Genomic DNA, 24562 nt, shown 5'->3' on the forward strand with positions numbered 1-24562 from the left:
TAATTCCACTGAGGGAATACACAAGCTGGGCCGTCAGGGGGCTACCAGCCTCCCTCCAGTTTCAGGGGAATTCAGTTATATGCAACATCTGTGTCAATATTATGGTGCTTTTAGCATCCTCTGTTCTTTTTAAGAGGTGGAAAAGGTGCGTAGCATTCAGCTGGGAAGGCCAGATGGGAGTTAAGTAGACTTTGGCAAGAAAAAAGAAAAAAAAAGTTAGAAGAAAATTTGATTAAATGTAATAAATAAGATTAGATAATACCAATGTTGGTGTAAGCCTTGTGCTGCAATTCTGAGCATAAAATGTGCATAGTCCCCATGTAATGGTTACTTTCATTATCAGTTGATATACTAATATTTTTTAATTTAACAGAATAACTGTTTTAATCTAGTTAATAATCATAATTCCTTCGAGGCCATGTGATCCATGCTACAGATTCCAGACCCCAACAGAAACAAAGGAGGACAACCTGGACATGGAGTGTTTGCTGGAAAAATGACTGACTGGATGTTAGAAAAGTGTGTAAAATAGATTTGTAGATGTGATTACAGACAGACAGACAGACAGTTGGATGAGTGGGGTAACCGGGCAGCTGCCTCCCCCGCGTCCAGCAGAGGGACGTTCTCTCGGTGTTCTGGCTGGAGATGGGCTGTTCCCTCAGCAGATCTCAGCTCAGTGCGTCCGGAGCAGCGGCGGGGATGAGCGCTGGAGAGAGGCGGCAACGCAGCGAAGCATTTCACAGGTAAGAGCCGCTCCAGGTCGGGCGACGCGCCTCTATAGACCCAGCCATTGGTCGGAATTGGTTTTTTTTTTTAATTCTTTTTTTTTAATCTTTATTTTAAAAAAAAAAAAAAATCCTCTCCACACACATGCGGTCGTCAGATGAGGCTGCCAGCATCTGCTGCCGGGAGCAGCCAGAGGTGTTCCTGCGTCCAACTCGCTCCATCCAGCTGCGTCTTGCGCTCCGGTCCGGCTTGTCCCTGTCGCCTCCTCCTCCTCTCCTCTCCTCCGGGAGGGGGTTTAAACCGAGGCTGGCGCGCTGAGGACGCCACATTAGAAGGTGAAGGAGTGGGAGGATGGCGGGGATGGTTTTCTTTTTTTATTTTTTTTATTTTCTAACTTGAGGCGCGTCTGCCGACGACCCCCGTGTGCGGACGCGCCTCTCGCCCGCTGAAGGTTAAAGCTGGTGGGGGCTAGCCGGGGCTAGCCGCTCTGTGGAAACGTCCGCGGTGGAAGAGAGGCCAAACTCCCACCAAAACCACGCAGCTTCATATGTTCCTACCTCACCAGATATTTATAGCCGGGGGTGGTGGGGTGGGGGGGTGATTAAAAGGAGCTGGATCGCTTTCAGTCGCCAGTCGGTGTTGCCCCCGACAGCCGTCACTTATTGAAGTTGGTCTTTATTTCCCTTCCCTCCACAACGCGCCGATGGGCGGTAGTTGCAGCTGGAGGTACGAGGCAGACGTGCGCTGGATGTAGTCCGAGCGGCGGGGTGTAAATTCAGGCGAGGATCTCTGGTGACGCGTTGAGGGTCTTCAGTCTCACGTCAAGGTACGGATCCGTTCTTTACTCCAGAGAAAACAGATGTTTACACACTATCTGGTGTGATTTTCCAGCAGGATGTGAATTGCGCGCAGTGGTGATCCATCAGCAGGGGCCAGCATCACCATCAGCCTGTCAATCATCTCATAGCCACACCATGACAACAGCCGGGATCGGGACCGGAGCGCTCCGGCTGCTCGGAACGCCAAACGGCGCAGGGAATTAGCTGCAAATACCCCCCCCCCCTTGTTTGGGCAAATTTGGTGCAGGAAGTTTGCGTGTCTGTGTTTTCATGCTGTCACTTTGTCACACCTGCCGTTTGCTGGATGATGGCTGCTGCTTGACCTCCCTTCTCCTTCCTGCGCGCCCCGTCAGCTCCTGTCGGGGAGTGGGATGGATTGAACCTGGTGTGGACTCTACGTTCACCTTTGACTCCTGGATGGTGTGTCCTAAAGGTGTTTGTTGTTTGCTGGTGTCTAATAATAGCACAGCAGACTGGATGGATGACACTCTTGCTTCTTTACTGATGCCTCAGATTATATATTGTAAGAGATTGACTTTAATTTTAGATGACACAGTATTATTTAGGCTGTGTTCACACTGCTGGATAAAAGTGGGCCAAATTTGATGGTTTTTCCCTCACGTGTGATTCCGATGTGGATTTTCGAGGACAGTGTGAACACAAAGAACGTGGAGTCTGAGCTTCTAAATTCCGATTTCTGCAACGCTTCCATTGTAATCCTCATTGTTAGTTTGTTTTCCCAGATTAGGTTTTTATTAGGATTTGTGTGCACACTATCTGTTTCTAATGTGAATACATTACAGTATTTTCCACACTATGAGGCGCACCTTTAACAAATGGCGCATTGTAATTTTTTTTCATATATAAGGTGCACTGGATTATATGTCAGTTTTTGAGAAAATGAAAGGCTTTTAGGTGTGTCTTATGGTGTGGAAAATACTGTAGTCCAAAGAATTGGCCGGCAGGCACTCCGATATATTCTTGCACGAGCTCTTTGTGTCACCAGCAACAGAAGGCATTGTATTTGTGACACAAGTCGAGGTACTGGAGTGAGTTTGCATGACATTTTGCCCTGGATGATGAATCAGATTTGTATCCAGTCTAGGATGGGACAAGAAAGAGATTCAAATTGGATGCAGAAAAATTCGACATCAGGGAAAAAAAAATAAAAATTGAGTCACTTCAGTTTGACAACCTTCTATATGTGGTCCGATATCATCTATGCATCTGAGTCTTCCAGAGTCTTCCACTGAGCATGCTCATATCTAGTCACCAGAACTAGACAGTTAAAAACAAAAGACTGTGACAAATTTGCCATTTTAATAGATAAAAATGAAAAGTCTTCATTCAGCCCATGTTTGCGTCTCCTGAAGAGCTGACACGTCACCACAGAAGCAAAAAATCACCTTTTAAACGTGATGCTACGCCGCAGATCTGCTCACACTGATGTCACATGTGATCAGATACCAAGATGACAGCGAGCAGTCAAAGCCAAATGATCAGAATTAAGAAGAACCAGAAGTGGGTCACTTCTGACTGCAGTGGGAACGCGCTCATTGGGGTCCTCTTGATACTACTGTCAAAGCCTAGATTTGATGTGTTCCATTTGAATTATGTAATCACTATTTCTGCAGTGAAAAATAGCATCGTGTCAACTCCAGATGTTTGTGTAGTTTTTATCCCTGATCGGTGGCTGCAGGTCTGTTGGTTTGGATTGTGCCGCTTATTCTGGAAGTAGCTTTAACATTGCCCAGGAGTGATCTCCTCCTTCATGCTCAGACCTTTTCTAGCTCAGTGAGTTTGCATCAAAAGCTGTTAGTAAATGTCAGTAAAGCAGCATTTTCTTGGCAGCGTGCGGAGGATTTGTAGATAACGGCAGCTGACAGGCTCAGAAGACAAAATACTGTAGACATCAGCAGCAGCTGATGTGCGTTTTCACGGGGAAAGGTAGAAAAAGTCTTGAGTGTGTGTGTGTGTGGGTTCGGTCTTTCACACATCCATGAGACTGGATTGGTGTGTGAGCACAGGGCCCTGCTTGATGCCCTGAGGAGGGGTTGGGGTATAGAGGGGCAGGGGGGGGCGTATTAGGAAAGGGAAGCAGCTCATTAATTCCTTCCAGCAGCGGAGGAAAGGATTGGTCAGCGAAACTGGAGGGGCCCCTCCACAGCCACGAGATGAGTCATAGCAGTTCAACTTTCAGGAGTGTTCTTAGCAGCCTGTGATAAGTACGGGCTGGGCCGACTTCCTCATGTCATGGGCCGGCTGGTGTTCCCGGGGCTAAACTTTCCCTTTCCAGTAATCATGCATGCGCACTAGTTGTTCAGCACATTTAACATTCTTCCTTTCCGTGCACCCTGTCTTCCTTTAGCGTTATTTCAAGGCCAAGTGCATGAAGAAAATTAGTATGTCTGACAGTAGGGAGCTTTAGCAGAAGCCATCTGATGTTTGCCCGGCTACAGGGATCCCCTCGGAGCTTCCTTTGTGATGTCACACGTGATATCAGCGCTGGGGTGACGCAGGCAGGAGGAAGGAGGCTGGCAGATGAAGCCAGCCTGAAATAAGTGACAGCTCCTGACATCTGCCAAGCGCGCCTCTCGGAGCGAGAACACGGGCAGTCTCGAACGCGAGGCCTGAGATTACACGTTCCAGCGTCCTCGCTGGACGCTAGCCGGTGGCCGTTCATATGCTCGGCAGACGGCCAGGCTTTGCCCGCCTCTTGATTTTCTGTGCGTTCAGTTTAATGTGACTGCACTGATGAAGCCCCCGAGAGAAACCTGACCATCGGTTTCATGTGTTTACATAACAGTTTTCAACATTCATCAGGCCGTCTGTCTATGACAACACAGTTAAATTGTGTGAATGAACCTTTTCATCCCACCTGTAATCTGCAGCATATGTAGCTGTACGTTGTGTGATGTGATTAAAAAAAACATACTTTTTAGTTTTTGTAAAATCTTTAATAACATGGAGTTTTAAGAAAAGGTAGCGTGTTTTTTTTCCCTATTAATTATGGGATGAGTGAAGACTGTGAAAAAGAATTTGGGCTCATCAGGACCGACTATATCGTGCGTAGTCGGGTAAACTTTCAAAAAACGTCACAATTCACCTTTGTTCAAAATCCATCCAATAGATGTTCTCTAATGCAGAAAACATTTGCATGCAGTTGTTTTTGGTGGTATTCTGCTGTGTCGCATGCGTCCTACGGTATTTTTAGCTAATCGATGCAGATGCATGTGCATGGAGGATCGTTTCTGCAGTGTTGTCGTGCGAACGCAGAACCTTTCAGTTTTCAGCGGGGCCGTTGTCATGTTAACGGGGTTTTTTGAAATCATATTTTCAATGAGCTCAGAAAATTTACACTTCCAGCCTCATAATGTCAAACTCATATATCATTCTACGCGGCGAAGCTGAAACATTCAGCTGTCAAAACAAGAAGAAAAACACATTTTTTTGATAAGAGGTTGATTTTTTATTTATTTATTTATTTTTTAGCTTTCCCGATGAGGCGTATTGTACTTGGCTTGTGTTTTTATATTTATGATTGTACCCCTTCCCTCTGTAATGTGTGCAAGGCATGCCGAGTCCATGTGATTAGCAGAAAGCAACAGCGTGGTAACGCTTTGATCACTGTGGTTCTGGCTGATAAACCATGCCACTGTCATCTCCAGCTAGGCCCGGACCTTGACAGACACTAATTACCATGAAGCCAGTTTGGCATGCTCACAAACAGCATGGGTTGGGAACAGTTCAATGCAGGTGAAGGCTACTGTGTCTCAGTGGATTAGCAAACCTATTGACCTCTCTTCCCCCCCCGCCCCCTTGTGTGAAATGATCATTTTTAAAGCTGGCTAGCTCTGGATGCATTTAGATGAAGGAAATCTCATGACGTCAGATCAACTGAGCTAAGCCTCCATACAATAGGAAACGAGTCCATTAATATAATTACCTTCACATCGGCGGCGTCTTACTGTTTGTTGCACTGCCTTGAGTTTTGCATTAATGAGATATCAGCTTTTCCATTCTTCCCACGTGAGTCAGTTGTATGAGAACATTTTCTTGGGGAAAAGCTGATAGAGAATTAGACAAATGCTTGGCTCCACCACGTTTTGACAGAAACAAAACAGAACCAGACCATGCTCTTTCAGACTATGATGTATTGAAATATTGCGGAATAAAAAACAACACACCCCTCATCCCATCCTGCCTTTGTCTTTGCTGCCAGTGGAGTAACTGTAATAAGTTTTGGATTGAAGCGATGCAGTGAGAACGTGTGAGCTGCCCACTTGTTATTGTCTTGCACTGTCATTTAAGGAAGAAAAACAACTAGTGTTATGGGATACATCGTAAAAAAAAAAAAAGAGAGAAGAAAAAAGCATGGGGTGTTTTTCGTCTAAACCCTAACATGCGAGCTAATTGCCTCTTGAATCATGGGCGCTGCCTGGTGCCTCACCCCCGACCTGGTAGGCCTGGATGCTTCATGGTTTACAGCATGAAGGAGACGTCTCTTCTTGTTGTGGTCAATAACATGTTTTTCTTGTTGCTTGTTGCTGTGTTAAACAGTTGCTGTCTTCATACACGACATCCCAAATTTTAAACCTTTATTTTTCATTGTTATAATATGTCGCAACTGTGCTAAACTCATTTCTCCTGAGCCTGGTGGGATTTTTTCGTGATGGATGGCGAGTGTCCACAGAGCAGATAGCTCCGCAGATAATATGACTGTGTTTTATGTCTCTGAGTTACAGTCTACCTGACGTGGAGAACATTGTGCTTTCTAGAGGTCAGGGTGGGGGTAAAATATGGCCTGGGGTTGTTTGGCTGTTTATTCTTCTAGCACTCGTGAAAAACTTGCTTCCCCCGGGACAAAAACAGGAGCCTGCAGAGAAGCCTGATTGGAAACACTTGCGACACCGTCGGCTCTCCTCGACGGCGCGTTTCCTCAGGAAGAGAGACAAGCCCCTCTGCTGAATGCAGTGATGTCACATGGATAAACAATCTGCGGTCCTTTGCTGTTTGCTGGATGTGATGGGCTGTCATGCCAGAGAAGCCTCTATGCATGCACAGTCTGAACAGATGCAGGCCAGAGCGAAGCCAAGTGAACGCCCACTCGGGTCGGCTGTTCTGGATCCAAGGAGACCGGGAACAATGTGGTGGAGAGGTGCGGCTCTTGTGGAACATTTTAGGAAGCAGGCTAATCGTCTTTTTTTTTTTTTTTTGTTCCAGGCTCTGGTGTACGAGACGTCTTTGTAGTGGTGTTTCTAGGCTGGAGCCCGTTAAATCCAGATTTGTTTTTGTCTTTTACTTTTAGACGGGATGTGCTATTTTAAAGCCTCTTTATGTTTTTCTTTAGCAAAACATTAATAACTCTTAGTTTGTTTTGACCAAAGGGCATAAAATCTGTTTTTCCCCACTTGATGCTTAGTGTACAGTTTATTTTCATAAACTTTCACGACTGCTCACGATCTATAAAGTATTTACATAATCTGTAACGCATCCTTTCGATCTTGATTATTTATTTACGCCCACTGTCTGCCGTTTCTCTTGCCTCCGAGCCTTTATCTGGCCGTCCATCCTAGTGCCGCCTGCCACCCATGCTATCCCTCTGCTTCCCTTCCTCCCCACGGTGCCCTCGGCTCAGTTTGGTCACGAATACGGAGCTGACACCAAACTGTCAACCTGCAGACCGTCATGCCCCTGCAGCCCGCCGCCGGTGTAGCCACCAGTAAGGGCACAAGGCCCCCTGACGTGACTAAAAAAAATACCTGTTTCTGTTTCCATGAACCAAGCCAGACCTTGACCAAAGATTCTGTGACCTCAAGAGCATCTGTCTTGCTTGTTTCATTGCATAGAGAAGAAAATGCTGTACTGTAGGAGTGTGTACAGTGGCCGACGTGGGGATGTTGGGAGAGACGTTGGCCGATGCTCATGTGGTTGTGCTTATTTTTAGCTTACTTTGCAGCATATGTTATCCATAAACTATATCATCAGTTTCTCTCTTTCAATGAGCCGTGTCATTAAAATTTAGCAGATTTGCACGTTTTTTCACAAATTCAAGAGCCTGTAATGCCAAGTCTTTTTCACACACAGAAAGCATTGTAGGGAAACACAATGTTGTTGTGTTTTGGGGGATGAAAGCCGACCATTGTTGCGTGCCGTCGCTCGAATCTGAGGTTTTATTTGATATAAAATGGGTAATTCCATTGCGTAAGAGCATTAGCAGTATTTAAACCGAGCTTGTCATGGGAAGGAAGGAGCGGGGGTGGAGTATCGGTAGGGGACTGAATGAGGGGAGGTCACTTTACAGAAGGAAATCTTCACTTTTGCTGATGATGGCGATAATCCTCATTTAGTGATGACACCAGGAGCAACTCCCTCGGATTAAGTCTCTTGCTACTTTTGACAACATATGCAGTTCAGAAGGGTTAATGCGTGACTGTCATAACAACATGGAATTATCCACTTAATAAACATGACCCTTGACCCGAGTTCACTTATTTAACCCTTCAGTGGGTGATCCTTAGCTCTGGTATGGGTTTCCATTACTGCACCTGGTTAGTCTTTAATTAATTAATATAATAAACTGCAGTAATTAATAGTATTGGATGTTTTTTGTGAGATAATTTGGGTCGTGTCATTTGACCATCCTGGGTTAGATTTTAATGATATGTACAGTATTTCAGATGTACTGCATGACACACTAAACAAATCCTCTGACCTGCTGCTGAGCACAGGGTCAAGTAAAGTTCATGAAATAAGTCCCAGCTCATCTGGAAGCAAATGAAGCATACCATTTTTTTTTTCCAGTGACACTTTCTCCAGGACATCCCTATCAAACTCAGAGCTGACCTCTCCTTGTGGAGATTACTCAAAATGCAAATGGAAAGAGTTAAACTCAACTAAAGTCATAACTGGATAAGAGCCAAGAGTCAATCCACCAAAACTAACAGGTTTAAGGTTTTAAATGAAAAAGATAATCGTATTAGGGAGCCAGACGTACAAAGGGAGAAGCATTTCACGGTCTTGGATCCCGTTAATCACCTAGTAGGCTAGGGTTCAGGTACATGGAGGAGGGAGACAGTGGGAGAACACAAAGTGGGGCAGGGATTGTGCACTCTGAGTCAAGACTTTTTTCATAAATGTTTTTTTTTTTCATCTCGAATGGCCTATCATAGCTAAACAATTGCGCAGAAGCAAAACAAACTGTAATCTGTTTGCAGCTAAATGTATTTCAGTGGAGGGTGTGTCGACCGTCTCTTTGTCAGAGGTGAAAACAAGAATCCTGGCTCTTCCAGTCAGCAATGATGGTGTGGTTTGCTTTTAAACTGTCTGAATAGCATTCGATTCTGGCAGCGAGTCTCCGTTCCTGCTGTTCTTGAATGCCATGTCTTATTAAGGACAGGCAGGTTGTTGGCCGGCTCTTTCCAGTGGAGACTATTGGATGAGTGGGCCGCAACAACATCTGTCCTGTTGACAAGGCAGCACGCATGACTTCATCAAGGGCATTACATTGTGAGCAGATGCACCCTTTTGTGGAATTATTAATTCCTCACCAGACCTTGATACTAATATGTGTGGTCGTTTTTAGTGAGTAGAAAGACAAAGTCATATTTTACCTCCACAATCTCAACCATGTCTTTCTGCAAACTCGCTCACTCACAGAACGGATTATCTTTTCTTGACCGACAGCATCGTCTGCACGATACGGTAATATTCCCATCACACCTTCACATTGGCGTTTTTGTTCAATCAATAAAGTTCCAGACACAACTGACTATCAAAGCAGACGACCAGCATTCAAATTTGACGAGCAGAAAAACCGCAAATGTTTTGGGTCGTCTTTATCCAAGATTTATTTTAGGTCATGTAGCTGAAAGAACTTTCTGATCCTTTTAGACTACATAGAAAAATACTTTTGAAATGAAGAAAAGATGTTGAGAGGGAGGATGTGGAGGTGAGCATGGGGAGGAACACAATTCCCCCCCCTCCCCCCCTGGTTGCCTCGCTGATGTGAAACACTAGCAGTGGTTGGCTGCTAACAGATAGCTTAAAGCCACTGTGTGGAATACTACGGGGAGCCCACTGTAAACAGTGACATTTCACCGCGGCACCTGATACTCTTTCGGACATGTGTGGGTTTGGTGCCAGTGATCTCTGAGTGAGATGGAATGGAAAGAGGGTTGTTGCTATGAGGACTGGAGAAGAGAGGAGGGAGGGGGACAGACAGCTGGGAAAGCGACTGATCGCTTCGCCGTGATACCTTTGAATTTTGGGGTTTCGGGGTCTTTTTTTTCCTTCTGTCGTGTCAACTTTCCACATTAGTTGGGACAAAAGTGGACACACATGGCTGGGATAATGGTTTTACCATCACCTTCTTTCATCTGTCTTTCTTATTGTGTCATCTTGTCACCCCCGTCTCCTTTTTTTTTTTTCCCAGTGATGGCCTCAGTTGCGCAGCTGTGCCGGTGATCCTGCCGCTGCGCACAGGGAAGAAGCAGAGACGCCTTGACAACGACCTACCTTCCTCGCTCGGAAAAAAGAGAGAAAAAAAGAAAAAGAAAACACAAAACGCACCAGCATAAACAAATGCCACCATGTACAGTGTGGAAGACCTCCTCATCTCTCATGGATACAAGCTGCCCAAGCATGCCCCCACCTCTTCAACCCCTGCCCCAGCCTCCACCATATCATCCAACCAGGCACCCCCTTCCTCGCCGCCATCCTATAGCAAGCATCATGAAATCTTGGAGAATATGCCTGGTTCCAAAACTGTGAATGGCTATGAAAGAGGGTCCGGGGTGCCCTATGGGAATGGTGGTGGAACCAGACAACCCCAGTCCTATGGTGGCTGTCCCAACAACAACAATGACCCCAGGGACCGGAGTCTGTCCAGACGCGAGGTCGAGGGCCGGGGCCAAATTGACACCCACTCCTTAGGAGAGTCTTTGACTTCAGACAGCGGGTAAGGAATAGTTTGTGCTGCAGCTGTGGTTGAGCGATGGGTACCTTGCCTGATTCTTTGTGCATGTCGCATCCTGATTATGGTAGTCCTCACTCTATATTGATAAATGATCATTAATATGTTGCTGGAATGGAAAAGCTCAATGAAATAACTGATCTTAATTGAAACCACCCAACTCTGCTGCTCGGCCTGGTTTCCAATCTCTTTTTCATTTCCCTTGTGAGTAACTTCCACTCATTTCATCCCTATTTCCCTCCATCCTCCTTTTCCACATCGAGTCTCTGGGAGGGGAGGAGAGATAATGTGAGCTTGATTCTTAATCTTCCACATGGGACCTAGGAGCTGGACTAAAAACAGCTTTAGGGAAAAACCTGTGCGCCCCATTTGGCTGTGCCGAGTCAAGTTGCCAGTTTTGTCTTAATACCACATTCTATTCCTTAATATAACCAGTTAACTCTAATGGTTTCCATTGTTTCACAAGCATTCTATCTACTCCTGGAGTTTAATACACATTGCATCAATAATACAGGATTTATATAGGGTTTATTTGAATATGTATATGGAGGATAAGCTATATTTAGCTAAGTCTGGAATTATGCAATTGAAACCCCCCCCGGGTAGGGACTGTTAGAGGATAGGATATTTCCAGATATATCACCAGTCTGCAGCCAATCAACCCCCCCCCCACACTCACCCTGAAAATAGGATTGTTTGGTTTGCCTATTTGCACCCATTCTGGGGGTTAGTTTGCTGTAACAGAGACAAAGTCAATACAGCTGTTCCCATGTCCACAAAATTAGGCAGGCTTGTCAGGAAATTTCTCCCTTTCCTTACATTTTGTTTGGCTGCCCCTCATCTTTCTCCTAATCCTTTTTGCCACCCGTCATTGACAGAGCATCAGAAAATAGTCAGATGACCTTGAGTAATGTCCGTGGTTGTTATAGTGGTTTTTTTTCTTTCTGTTTTATTCTCTTAGACCAGTAATCCGCATTTTCATGTCGCTGCTGTTTCATGTCTGCTGCTATCAGAGCATTCGATTGGGAATTGCTAAAACATATGTTCAATGGTTTCAGTCTGTTGTTTGTTCGTCCCTCTTTTTTTTTTTTCCTTTTATCCAAATCTGTTTTGCCTGGCAGCTTTAGTTTAGATAAGGAACAGGCCTATCTTAGCACTCCCATTAGGAAGTGCTACTTAGACCCAATTAGACTAATGATGGTAACTCATCTTACATGAGATGTCCTTAAATTTAGAAGATTGACATGGCTAGCCCCCCCTTCCTCTAGCAAACATCACTGGCCCTTCTTGATTATAGATAGAAATGTCAAGGACGCTCAGTGGCCTCTGCTACAAGATGGTGTGTGTACGTGTTTTCACTGTCAGTCTGTCCATAAATAGCCTGAAATGATCACAGAGACCGGTTATTAGGTGTTGTTGTCCATCAGATCTGCCATTAAACACATTTTTAGAGATAGACAACATTCTTGACACTGGCTTAAATGAAATGCTGGCCGCAGATCAGAAGTTAAATATCTGTACAAGTGAGATTTTGACGATGAAATATGCTCTGAATGGTTGATCTGCCTTGGAGGACATCCGGGACTAAAAGCCACAGTGTGCCATTATATAATATGTTCATTATTTCCCATAGAAGATCACAATCACCAGACACTACATGCTGGCTCATTGTCATCTGTCTCCATCTTGTGGTAGTTTTTTCTTTAATCTGTCAAAATTGTAGGTCGTCATTGGATGTTTTTCATTCTGTTCTTTGAATGCTTGCTGTTGATTGGTATTTAATAGCTCTGAATATTTATTTACTGAATATTACACATTTTCATGTGTTTCACTTTACATCAAGTTTGCCAAAATGTATTTGTTCATCTCTAAAAATCTTGGGTTCTACTTGTTTGTCTGAGTTAATCCTGAGATGATACTCCAGGGGCAGTTGAACTTCCTGGTGGATGGAAGACACTTAACGACAGTTTTTCAAGGAAATAATCACATCTTGAACACAAGACGGGATAACCCTAACGCAAAAAGTTAGAAAAATCTTTTCTGATATAGATGTCTTGACTGTCCCACAACAGCACTGGTTGAAGCACACTAAAACCTTTATTCGTTTGTGTTTCCTTCAGGTTTTGTGATGGCACCAGAGGCCATCAGTCCAAGGATGTGTCCTACTGGAGGAGGAGAGGCCAGGATTTCACTGTGCTACTGGACTATGCAGACTTCAGAGAGTCTCACGGCGGAGGGCAGAGGGAGTACAGCAGGCAAGAGGGGCCTCAACAAGCAAGGGGCCAAGAGTTGTCTGCAGAGGAGCGTCAGAGGGCAGCTCAGGAGAGGCAGCTCTGGGCAGCTCAGGCTCAAGCCCAGGTTCAAGCTCACACACGCTCCAGAGACAGGGACGCCGCGCTCCATCAATGGAGGACAGTGACCGAGAGGAAGTGCCAAAGCCTGGGGACAGACGAGTGGCGTCCAGTGGTGAGCTTTGGCCGCCAGCTGTCACAAAGCGAAGGTGAGCGTTGGGCAGCGGAGCAGCAGCGACTCCATGCCAGGACACCAGAAGGCATGGTCGTCCAACCCAGGACTAAAGTGAAATCCCAGTCCCTGCCCAGGATGCTGCAGCCTGAGAGTTTGCAATACGTGGACATGGCATCATCCGGCCAGGACCTCTACAGGCGGGTTAATGGCCACCCATTTTCACACCATGACCTTTATAGGGCACCCCGCTGGCCTGAGAATGGCAGGCCAGCTAGTGCAACCCAAATCTCAATGACACCAAAGCCCCGCTTCACTCGGCCCCCCAGACCTCCCTCATATGAGATGCACCAGCAGATCAGGGGAAGCTGTGAAGTCTTGTCCGGGAGAGACTCAGTGACTCCCCAGGCTAGAGACAGAACACCAATTCCCATATCGACAGGTGACCTCCATCTGGATTATTTTGCACAGGACTCTAGGCCTCCAGGATACATCCCTCCCCCATCATATAAAAGAGCTCCTATAATGGGAGGTGGGCGCCGGGGATATGGTGAAATCGCTATTGACCACAGGTAAATATTTCTTTTTTACTAGTCTAAAAATTCAGGCCAGCTTTCACTTTCTCTTTAATTAGTCATGTTCTTGAATTCAAAATTGTGTCAGAGCCACCCACTGGCATTACATTTTTAATAATTGCTTGGAACGGGAGTGTTATGTTGTGTAAACATGAAACTTATGAATAACAAACAAGAGGTAAACAAATAAATCTTCATTTTAACATAAGAAATGCACAGCCACAGCTGGATGAACATTTGGGTTGAAAACGGATTTTGGACAATTGCTTGTAAATTGTCTTTGGTTTAATTGGAAAATGTGTAGCCTATATACTTTGTATTGAATTGTTGCTTTGATAAAATACAACTGTGTTGTTTTAACTCGTAGGTACAAAGGGGGTGTGTACCATCAGATACAGGTGGCTCCAGATGGATCGCATTGGTTCACCAGACATCCAATTGGCTTCTGGCCAGATCCTCAGAGAGAAAGGGTCATATCTGGCCAGAAGCAGCTGTACCCAGTGTATACTACCCAAGAGCACCCAGGTGGAGGGATCCAGTATATCCCATTTGATGACCCCCGCATCCGTCATATATCCTCAGCCCTGGGTGGCAACTCCTTGACGGACGCCGACAAGATCCGCCACATCCGCAATGAGCTTCCTAGTGTCACCGTGTCGGAACCTGCATCCAACGACAGTGCCTTTTTGCCCCCGCCATTGGGGCCTTTCATCGCTGCCAAACTGAGTGACGATGGTAACCACAAATCTTCTCGTGAGTTAGACAATGACAATAACAGGTGGCACAGTGATTTGCACAAAGAGACTGTCGATAACTTCCCAGCAACTGACCAAAACTGCAACAACAGATATCCCAAAAACCAACGTCCTCCTCCATCTCCCTCTTCAGCCTTCCAGATGCCGCTAAAAAGGACATCTTCTCACCAGGGGTACTTCTCAGATCAGGTCTTTGCAGAAACGATTACACAAGTAAAGAAAATTGTCCCAGATTCAGGGCCAGATAACAACAGGAACACCAAGAGAAGAGTGAGTGAGACTATCTTCTGCCTTGTGTCTGTCCCTGTCCACACACCGACTAACATTCACAAAGACTTAGCGGATCAGAACAACAACGAAACAATGCTAGGCCTGACTGTCCCCAACACAGAAACTTTTGCTGTAGGCCTGAAAGAGAGCCTGAATGTACGCAGCAAGTCAGTGAATGAGATGCCCATCAGACCTCACTACTCTCACTTTGACACCAGCAGCACATCTTCAATGAGGAATTACAAGAGGGCTCCTCTGAGGAAGGAGATAATAGATGCGTGGGCACTTCAAGCAAATCAAAGCAAAGATTTGTGTTATGCTGGGTCCTGGCCTGGAAACCAGTATCGTAACCAGGAAACCCAAACCGGCTCACCTCTGACAGTGGTGAAAAGTCCAGAACATCAGAGTCCTCCTGCAGGACAAGAGCCTGCTCCATCAATGTTGGACACAACCGCAGACAGCCGTCTGGTGACAGATACAAACACCTCTTTTGGTTACCCCATGGCAGGCCAGAAAGACCTTCATCTCTCATACAACAGCGCCTTTTCCCGTCTGAACCTTAGCCCAACACACACATCATCACATCAACCTTCACAGCAAAGCCCGACCTCCCCATCAAAGGCCCACGATCAGAGGGACCAGCAGCCGTCGTCTCCAAAGAAGACCGTCACCAGTCCATCAGAGAGTGCAGAGCAAGTGACCTTTGGTCAGTTTCTCCTACAACCAGTAAACCGACGACCCTGTGATGCCATTGGTGAACTGGAGAGCATTAATAAGGAAATGGAGGACACTATCAGCAAGAGACCCAGTGTGGGTTTCTGTATTGAGGGTCTGAATTTGGCAAGTAAGAGACTGGAAAAGTTTAGACCAGGAGCACATTTCCCTGCTGGTCCAGAACCGGGCAGGGAAGCAATCAGTCTTCCTCCAATGCATATAGAACAAACCAGCAATCTAAAAGTCAGATCAGAGTCCTTGGCCTCTACAGATGATTTAGACTCCATGGACTTGAAAAATACTTTTTCTGGGTCACAGGTCAATGGAGCTCCACCATCAAATGAGCTACTGAGAGACTGTCTCCTTCCTTCACCGATCACACACAATGAGTCAAACCGGATCTACAGACAGGACATCCCAGTGCCCCAAGAGTCCTTGTTGAGGGATGTGGGGTTAACAGTCTATACAGAGACTCCTGGCGATCCTATGGAGCCTATGCAGTCATCACTCTCCATCCCATCTCCAGATGATCATAAGAATCTTAGTCAGTCAGTGCAGCAGTGGGGGAGTATGACAAAACTTGCCAAACAAAACAGTAGCCCTGAGCACAATTCAATTAAAGAGCTTCAAGCTAATATGGAGCCTGAGCAAACGCCTGTGTCAGACAATGTTCAACCATTAAGGGTTGAGGTAAATTTAAGCATTTGCAGAAGCAGGAGTGAAGGCAGCAGTTCACCTGAGAAGCTTTGTCCATCCCGTATCACCAGGCTGAACAAGGAAGTGTCCTTTTTGCTTGATGACGGTGATGACAGGTATTCCATGTCTGAGCCTCTGATATATAAGAACGAGTCAACCATAGCAGATAGGCACCTGGAGAGTTTATTGATTCAGGAGAAAGCAAATTCTTTACCTACAGAAGACCTCAGCAACCTGTATGAGGTCAAATATGGAAAGGGTATCCCTGAGAATGAGTCTATAGAGCAGAGGGCTGCCAGGATCCTGGGTATATCTGTCCCTGTCGAAGCCTTGGGTGTGGCTGACAAACAGTCAGGGGATAACCAGTTTGATAATGACACTGTAGATGAAAAAACACAAAATCACACTGAAGAACCTCAGCAGGTGATAGGAGAGCGTGAGCAAGTCAAAGAAGACACCTTGACTGTCCAGGGAGAAGAGACAGAGCAGATCCAAGAGACAGAATCAGAGTCGGGCCACAAACATGACAGACAAAAGCACAGCAGCAACCAAAGCGATGGTGAAGACGATGAAGATGCTCATGTTCAGTCCCTGGTGGTACTAGACCTGCCTGAGTTCCCACCCAGTAAACTTCCCCTATCCTTGCCCGTCACCACCGACGAGAAGCTAGCACTTAGCATATGCAGTGTGGAGAAGAGGGGACGAGGTGTAGCGTGCAAGCTAATCGAATCCCTGCAAGATAAGCTAAACACATCTGCTTCTGCTGCATCACTCAGCAGGTCAAGCAACGACAGAATGGCCCGTTTGAAAGAGCTGGACTCGGTCACTCGAATAAGACAGCTCAGCCTCAAAGCTTCAGAGTCTGAGGAGAAGGACAGCGACAGAGAAGAGAGTGTGATTCAGGAAAAGACAAAGGAGAAAGTTGTGGAGCGAGAAGCAGACAAGGACAAACTGGATGAAGAAAAAGGGAAAGAGGAGAAAACCCCGGATGAACACGAGAATGCATATGAGACACGTGACAAGTTAGGACAACCTGAAGAAGTTTGTAATCTGGAAGAAGAGACAATTGAAGAGCTTTGCAAGAAACAGCAAATATTTAAAAAAGAATCTGAGGGTATGAACGTGGAGATTGCACTAGTAGTGGAAAACGAAGGATGTAAAGAGGTTTTAGAATTAAAAACCAAACAACAAGACGGAGAGGTAGAGCTGAGGATTGTGGAGAATGACAATGTAAAGCTCGTGGAGGAGTTAAGAGGTGGACAGAATACAGATCCAGATACAGCAGAGCTCAGTAGATCTGTGGCCATGAAATGCTTTGAAGGGGAAAAGTTGCCCAAACCCAAGCAGCGCACCAGGATGCAGAAGCCTCCTCTGCTTCCTAAACCACGCAGCGTTCCCAAGAGAGAGATCACGCTGCCGCTCAGCTTCAGCAGTGGGACCTGCGGTCCCTTGAACATGGAAGATGAGGAGATGCTTTCTGTCTCAGGTGGGCATACTGATGATTTTCATTCTTGAATTTTTTTTTTGCAAAAATGACTTTGCTTCCTTTCAGTTTAGAGGTTTGACAAACAAATTTGCAGCCGACACAGTGCTGTGTTTCTCGGTGTGTCACCATGAATTTATTTACAGGACTATGCATTATGTCTCAGTTTGCAGGTGTGACACCATAGTGTCACTGGTGGTCAAAAATTCCACAGGGAACACTTTATTTCCACATTTAAGGCCAAATAACATCACTCTGACTTAAATTCGATCCTGTCGTCTCATCTTTTCATTCTCATTTTTCCTCTCCAGACTCCTATGACCCCAGTCGAGTGGAGAGAGTGTAACCTCTGACACCGCCTTCACCGCAGTGGAAATCTCAAGTTAACAAGTTTTCCAGCAACAAAGGTTTTCATCTCACCTCACGGCGTAGCCAGCTGTGCCCTTCCAATACATTACTCTTCACTGAACTGACTGTCCTGGTGCTGCAAGAGCATTTTACAGCCAAATAAAGGCACCGCTGCTGCCAATTTTCCAGGCCTTTTCAACCTCATCCTTCCATTCTCTCCACCTCTTAAACCATTAATTTGTTCAAGAAAAGGGATTTTTTTTTTTTAAGTTGTCTTATTTTGCTTTTGAAGAAATGCATGTCTTCACTTGGGCGTCTTCTCCAGCTTGGGTGTTGAATTATGAATGTAAAAGTGCTTCTGCTCAACAAACAAAAGAAATGTAACACAGAGAATCCCAAGAAGGCAAAAGTATTGCATTACAATCAGTATTATTCTACACCAAATGTAAATAAGAAAGAGATATAAGATTTTATTAAGAGTATATAAATCAATTTAAGACATTTAAATTCTGAATAAATGTATATTTTCTTATCAATGTTAAAAGACTAGATTTTTGTAAGTGTAGTCTATGAGTGTAATACTAATGAAACCCTGTGCTCTTTATTCTTATACTTGTGTGATAGAGAATGTACTCAGAGAGCCTGGATTGCAATGAGAAACACTGTGGTCCTTGAATAGTTTCACTCAAGAGCAATATAGTTGTTGTATACGAGACCTTTGTGATATCATGTGAGTAGTGTGTTTCCATTTCAAGGAGCTGATCATGTTTTAAATGTCCGCTTTAAAGCTCCGTGTTTTGGTACATGTGATAGATATGCACTGCTGAGATTATTGGCTTTACATTGCCGGTGAACACCTGATAATCTCTTCAAATGCTCAGAGATTACAGTCAGAGGAATTTGTGTTCACCGCTACCGTCAATCCCAGCATCAGCAATCACACGGTGTATGACAAACGTCCGACTGAAGTGTTATTCTTGTGTCCCGATCATTACTAAATCTACATTTTGCAGCATTAGCAGCAGTTTATATTTAACCGTGCAGTTTTTCTTTCTTCATATCTCAGATTGTGTGTAATTTCAGAAGTGCTTTTTTTTTTTGCAGGGAATGATAGATGTAGCTATTTTGAGCGCAGTGTGCCTTGTACACACTGATTCTGTGATGAACTTCATTTTGGTGTTGTCGGTTTATGAATCTTGATCTAAAACTGGACATCAGTAATTCAATTTAATAAAAGCAGAACGCTTGTTTTGGCAATAATAATGAAGTTTAATAATGATGCTGTACAGATCATTTTGTTGGGATACTAATTGCAGTATCTGAACATTTATTTAATGTTACATATCAGTGCTTTATAAGTTGTGGGCATAACTGGCAATTGGTTTACACTCATTTCACTTATGGGGTAGCAATACAAATAATAAAAAAAACATACCAAACCAAACTCTTTGCTATGCATCAGGCATCTACATCTTGGTTTAGTACCAACATTCAAAGGTAAAAGTGCAGTGTCTGGTTTGCTTGTCTGACCCTGTTGCTCTGTGATCCAGCTGTATTTGAAGTTGAACCTGGTTGATCTGGTTGTAAACTTGCATGAAATGATTCCGACTGGAGTTCATCATGCAAGGTTTGTCTTGTCCCGTTACCAGCCCAGTACCCGTACCTCTGTGTTCCAGGTAATGTGTTATCTGGTCGGTCTTTTTGTACTGCGAGTTCTTTGTAACATGATCTAGACTATTGGTGCACATCTTGCTTTAATATTTTCTATTTTCATACAGAAGTGTGTACAGTTTCTTTTGTAAGAGCAGCATTTTTCCTTCTTTTTTTGTGCATGAAATGCTTAAAGTCAGAGAGAAGGTGTATTTGCATATAACTGCATTTGGTACTATATAGTCTATCCAATAAACAACTGTTATTTTTCATATAATGTATATTTTATTTTCAAAAAGTTATGCTACATATTTAAAAAGAACAAGGTATTTTTAGATTATTGTGAAAAGGGAATTGTTTGTGAAGGCACAATAATTGTCTGTATATTTGAACTGATCATTACAATGATCAGAAATAGGCAAATGTGTGCATCTGTACAGTAATGAAGATTATTCAGAAATAAAAGTCTTTGCATGAATAATTCTCTCTCTGTTTGGTACATGTCTGAATATTTTGCACAATTTAATGCAAAGAAAAATGCTAGTTATACACGTATTTATTAATAATAACATCCATAATTATAACTTAATTACAACAACAGTGTAGTCACAATTAATTGTATTAAGTTTGTGAATCATAATGTAACTATGCTAGGTTTAATAGTCAAGCTGCTGGATGCAGATCCACACCAATTTACTCCTCATACCTCCATAATGTGCATTGTTTTAAGATCCATATATTATTGTGAGAAATTTAAGAATGTCTCAAACGACATAAATTATGAAATTTAAAGGGCATGGAGAGAGAGTTCTGGATCCACCCATCTATCTGGTTCTGCTCCAACATTAGCAGCGTTTAATCTGGTGTCTAAAATCCATCTTCCCACAAGGTTCAATGGAAATCTGTCTTGATTTCCCTTGCACCCAGAAAATGATTTGTTGTACTTCTGTGTTTCAACAATACACCATATCATATATCATATCATATCATATCATATATCATATCATATCATATCATATCATATCATATCATATCATATCATATCATATATCATATCATATCATATGATATCATATGATATCATATCATATCGTATCATATATCATATCATATCATATCATATGATATCATATCATATATCATATCATATCATATCATATCATATCATATCATATCATATCATACAAAGCGTGTGCTGTATCTGGAGCTGACTGAAGCAGCTCTCACACTTACATGCGGAAATCACATCGTGACATGTAAACAGGATCAGCGCGCCACCTGCTGGAGATACACAGTGTCGCCGTTGGCACGAGATTGGATAAGAAATAAGATTTTAATTTAAAGGGTTTAATCAAATATATACAGAAGTTTGAATACAGATTAAATGAAAAGAAACGTTGTAATTCAGTTCTTCTTTGTTTTTTTTTGTGTTAATGCTTGATGTTAAATAAAAGCATTAAGATGCTTTGAATCGCGTGTTACGTGTATGTTACGCCAAGACGCTCGTTAAATGAACGTTGGATGCAAGAAGACAGGGTTAGATGGAGGCAACTGATTCGCTGTGGCGATCCCTGAAGGGAAAAGCCGAAAGGTATTACAGTCAGACACCCCAGCTATATGGCACAAGCTAAAAGAGTGTACTTCTGTTTCTGTTCAAAAATGGAGATTCCAGAACGTGAGCAGGAGAGCACTCTTCTACAAAGACGGCTTGTGTACGTAAAAGGAAAACTTTTGCGATGGCCGGGAATCGAACCCGGGTCAACTGCTTGGAAGGCAGCTATGCTCACCACTATACCACCATCGCTGTTCTCTTGACTCTGCAAAATGAGTCATTATCAACTCTCTATGACCACAGACTGTAAACAGCTTAGGTCAAACAAAACAGTTTTATCGTTCATCATGCCATATCATATTCGCACGGCGAAAGTGCACCAGTGTGATTCAAAAACGTTGATGCAAGAGGAAGAAATATAAAAGTGGAGATGCCGGGGATTGAACCCGGGGCCTCATACATGCAAAGCATGCGCTCTACCACTGAGCTACATCCCCTTCCGTATTATTAACGGAGTTAGTAACTACTTATTATTAACACGTGTTTAACAAGTATGGTTCTGCATTACTTATCACACATTTTATTTCTGTCATTAATTATATATCAAAGATATTCCAAATAAACATTCGGTTTCATCCACTTTGAAGTGCATAAGCTCACGTTTATCGCAGTCTCAAATGCAGCGATAGTTTATATAAAGACAAACGGAGAATACAGTGCCATTGTTGTCCGATTGCATAAATTTGCTTTTAACAGTTCATGTAATGAACTGATAAAAAAAAATACAGCAAAAGCTAGTCAATGTCGGTGGTGAGGGAGGGGAGAGAAGAAACGTAGAGATTCTGTAACTCACTGTAGCAATCAATTGAAATCTCACCACCTTCGGACCAGCCGTGGAAACCTGATGGTGAATTACGGATTTATACTCACTCTTACTTGTGTACATTTAAATGACGGTGCCGATTGTGTTCACTCCTGCGCTTGATTTTTTATTGATATTTTAATTTTCTTAAACACATTTCAAGTGACAACTCGCATTATATGAGTCTTTTATCCGAAACGGTGACATATAAAACACAGCCAGTGTGACAAAGCATGATGGGAAAGAAGTCACGTGGCAGAAATATTTTCACACATCATATTTATATATTAGAAGCAAATAATGATAGTTTTAACAAATTTAACAATTACATTACTGTAGAATATGTTCTGTGAAGATAAACCTGTAATAGTTAGGATCCGTTTAACGATGTAAAAGCGAAATCCAGCAAGACTGACTGGAAATCAAAGACAACACAGTGCCAAGAGCGTAATCCCACATGTGTATGCAGTAAATGTATGTATGCTGAAATAAGAGAAACGAAACCTCACCAGACACTATGATATTAAGCAAATTGAAGTAAGTTGTTAGCTATTTCTTTCAACAGGACTGACATGTATTGGTTCGTTTTATTAAAGAGGTCCTATCATAAAAACACATTTTTTTCAGGTCTCTACATGTACATAGTGGTCCTCCCTAACCAGACCTGCATCAATAGATATATTGACAAAATGAAAAACTTGGATTTGTAACAGTTCAATTTGTGATGTAACAAATTGCATGATTGATAACTTTACCTATCCTGAGTTATATTTGATTGTACACCCGGATATGAGTGTGGTCCTCCCCGAGAGAGAGTTTGTTCAGGCTACGGTAGCGGTGTGTGCTAATGGCCTAAGTCAAAGGTACACACTGAAGGTTCCTCACAAACTGTTGAAGTCAGCTAACATTTGGCTAACTAACTAGTTAGGTCCACTTCAGTCATGTGTGTATATGTGTGTGTGCGCACGTGTTTGTGATTTATGTTCATGCTACGGTAGCAGTGTGTGGCAATAACCTGGCTCAGAGCTACACACCGGAAGCTCCTTACAAGCTGTTGAAGTCAGCTTGAATTTGACTAGTTGGGTCCGCTTCAGTCACTTGTGTGTGTGTCCGCTAAAGGCTATTCTCATTGTCATAGCACGTAACCAAAGCTACACCGCCGATTAACAAACAGCCTCAGCCTTTATTTAAATGAGAGACATGTTTTTATCTTAATTACCACTTTTGCCACACTCATAAGTAACTGTAAATAAGACATCCTCCTTGTCACTGTGACGTAGGGTAGTTGACGGGGATAAAGCAGGGAACAGCCAACACTTCAATATTCTTTCTCTTTTCTTTCATTAGTCTGCGTTAGTCAGTGTTGTTAGCTAGCAATCTCTCATTGTCCATGACGATTGATGGGAAACATCATATCTTGTTCGAAAAAATCTCTCATCTCCACTGATTTCAGTCCCATGTGTTAACACTGTTTTTCTCCAAAAGAATCTTCGCGGTCACCGACCGGTCTCAATGTGTTTACACAATTAGCCATGAGTTACATTCAGCAGACTGAGAAGCAACTGTTATATAATGGAAAACAAGAGCACAAAACACGAGAAGAATAAGAGCGTAGCACAGTACGTAGTAACGAAGTTTCTGAGATTTAAAAGAAGTTCCACACTATGGTGATCAATAGTGGTACCCTCCACTGTGCTGATTCTTGCAGCAAAGCAGGGGTGCTCTCTTGACTAGAATCCATCGATGCTGCAATTGTTTATTTTAATCATTTTAGTTCATCTGGATTTGTTGGGTTTATTCATTTCAGGTGTTGAATTTTAATCACTGATTTTCATAGCATGCTTTATGGGACAGTTTCTATTGAAGCTTGAGTTGTTCCATCATCACATACAAATACAGATTTTGAACAGGGCCTGGCCCCCCTCAGCCAAGTTTACAAAGCAGTGTCTGTGTTATGGTCAAGAAGGCCAGTGGGGCACAGCGGCTGCAAAGCCGTGCATGAGAGCAGCACATTCAGTCGCTGACATTTAAATAGCCATAAACATGACGTATAGTCATGTAGACACCATTTTCATTTCCAAGAAATGAGTAGCTGCAGAGACACTGGCAGCAGGTGAGGCCTCTAATGACTTCATTCAAAAGGATGTCAGGAAAAGGAGATCCAGACCTAGTTGAGTGTACCTGTTAAATAAATGATTCAGTAAATGCAGACATTATCGGAGGTTGCATGCATATTTCACGGGGTTTGTTTATTTGCTCTCATCCAAACTGGTTTGCTCTGTGACTAAGAACTTTGTGCACACTTCATCCTGGATGCTTTTGTTTGACTTGGCTGCCATCACCTCCTGCTGTTCAACCTGTTTGTTTTACCCTGTACTGTGCTGAGTCTTGCAGCAAAGCAGGAGTGAATGAGTATGACGTGACATATTCTCTGAGGTGAGTTTCACCACTCTTCTTGGCGCTGTCTGGCTCTGGCTGGGGGTCTGTGGGCAGGGATGGAAGCCCAGTGAGGAGGTCAGAGAACTGGATTAGGTTCTCCTTGAGGGAGGGTAGACTGGTTAATTTCAACCAAGCAGACCTCATGTTATTCCACATAAACCACATATGCTCCAGCCTCCATCCTCCTGAGACATAAAAAAGTCAGCTCTATGTCTG

At 43.6% G+C, this 24562-nt stretch overlaps 1 protein-coding gene and 2 non-coding genes across 5 annotated transcripts; 1 reads left to right on the forward strand and 2 right to left on the reverse strand.

Moving 5' to 3' along the window:
• Nucleotides 1-87: 87 nt before the first annotated feature.
• jcada (junctional cadherin 5 associated a) lies at nucleotides 88-19029 on the forward strand. 3 transcript variants are annotated; one of them, XM_068343860.1, is made up of 6 exons: nucleotides 88-743; nucleotides 884-1061; nucleotides 10000-10524; nucleotides 12660-13574; nucleotides 13945-17498; nucleotides 17807-19029. In XM_068343860.1, the coding sequence occupies exons 3-6, from the start codon at nucleotides 10157-10159 to the stop codon at nucleotides 17839-17841; spliced, it is 4872 nt and encodes a 1623-aa protein (XP_068199961.1). In that variant the 5' UTR covers nucleotides 88-743; nucleotides 884-1061; nucleotides 10000-10156; the 3' UTR covers nucleotides 17842-19029. The 3 variants fall into 3 exon arrangements, with proteins under 3 accessions (XP_068199961.1, XP_068199959.1, XP_068199960.1); XM_068343858.1 differs by lacking the exon at nucleotides 884-1061; XM_068343859.1 differs by lacking the exons at nucleotides 88-743; nucleotides 884-1061 and adding an exon at nucleotides 1117-1552.
• A 2196-nt stretch (nucleotides 19030-21225) lies between these two features.
• On the reverse strand, nucleotides 21226-21297 carry trnag-ucc (transfer RNA glycine (anticodon UCC)). Its single transcript has one exon. It is a non-coding gene; the product is annotated as a tRNA-Gly (tRNA).
• Nucleotides 21298-21470: 173 nt separating this feature from the next.
• trnaa-ugc (transfer RNA alanine (anticodon UGC)) lies at nucleotides 21471-21542 on the reverse strand. The gene has a single exon. It is a non-coding gene; the product is annotated as a tRNA-Ala (tRNA).
• Nucleotides 21543-24562: the final 3020 nt, after the last annotated feature.

This window comes from Antennarius striatus, chromosome 20, assembly GCF_040054535.1.
Source record: "Antennarius striatus isolate MH-2024 chromosome 20, ASM4005453v1, whole genome shotgun sequence".
In the NCBI taxonomy this organism is placed as follows: Eukaryota; Metazoa; Chordata; class Actinopteri; order Lophiiformes; family Antennariidae; genus Antennarius; species Antennarius striatus.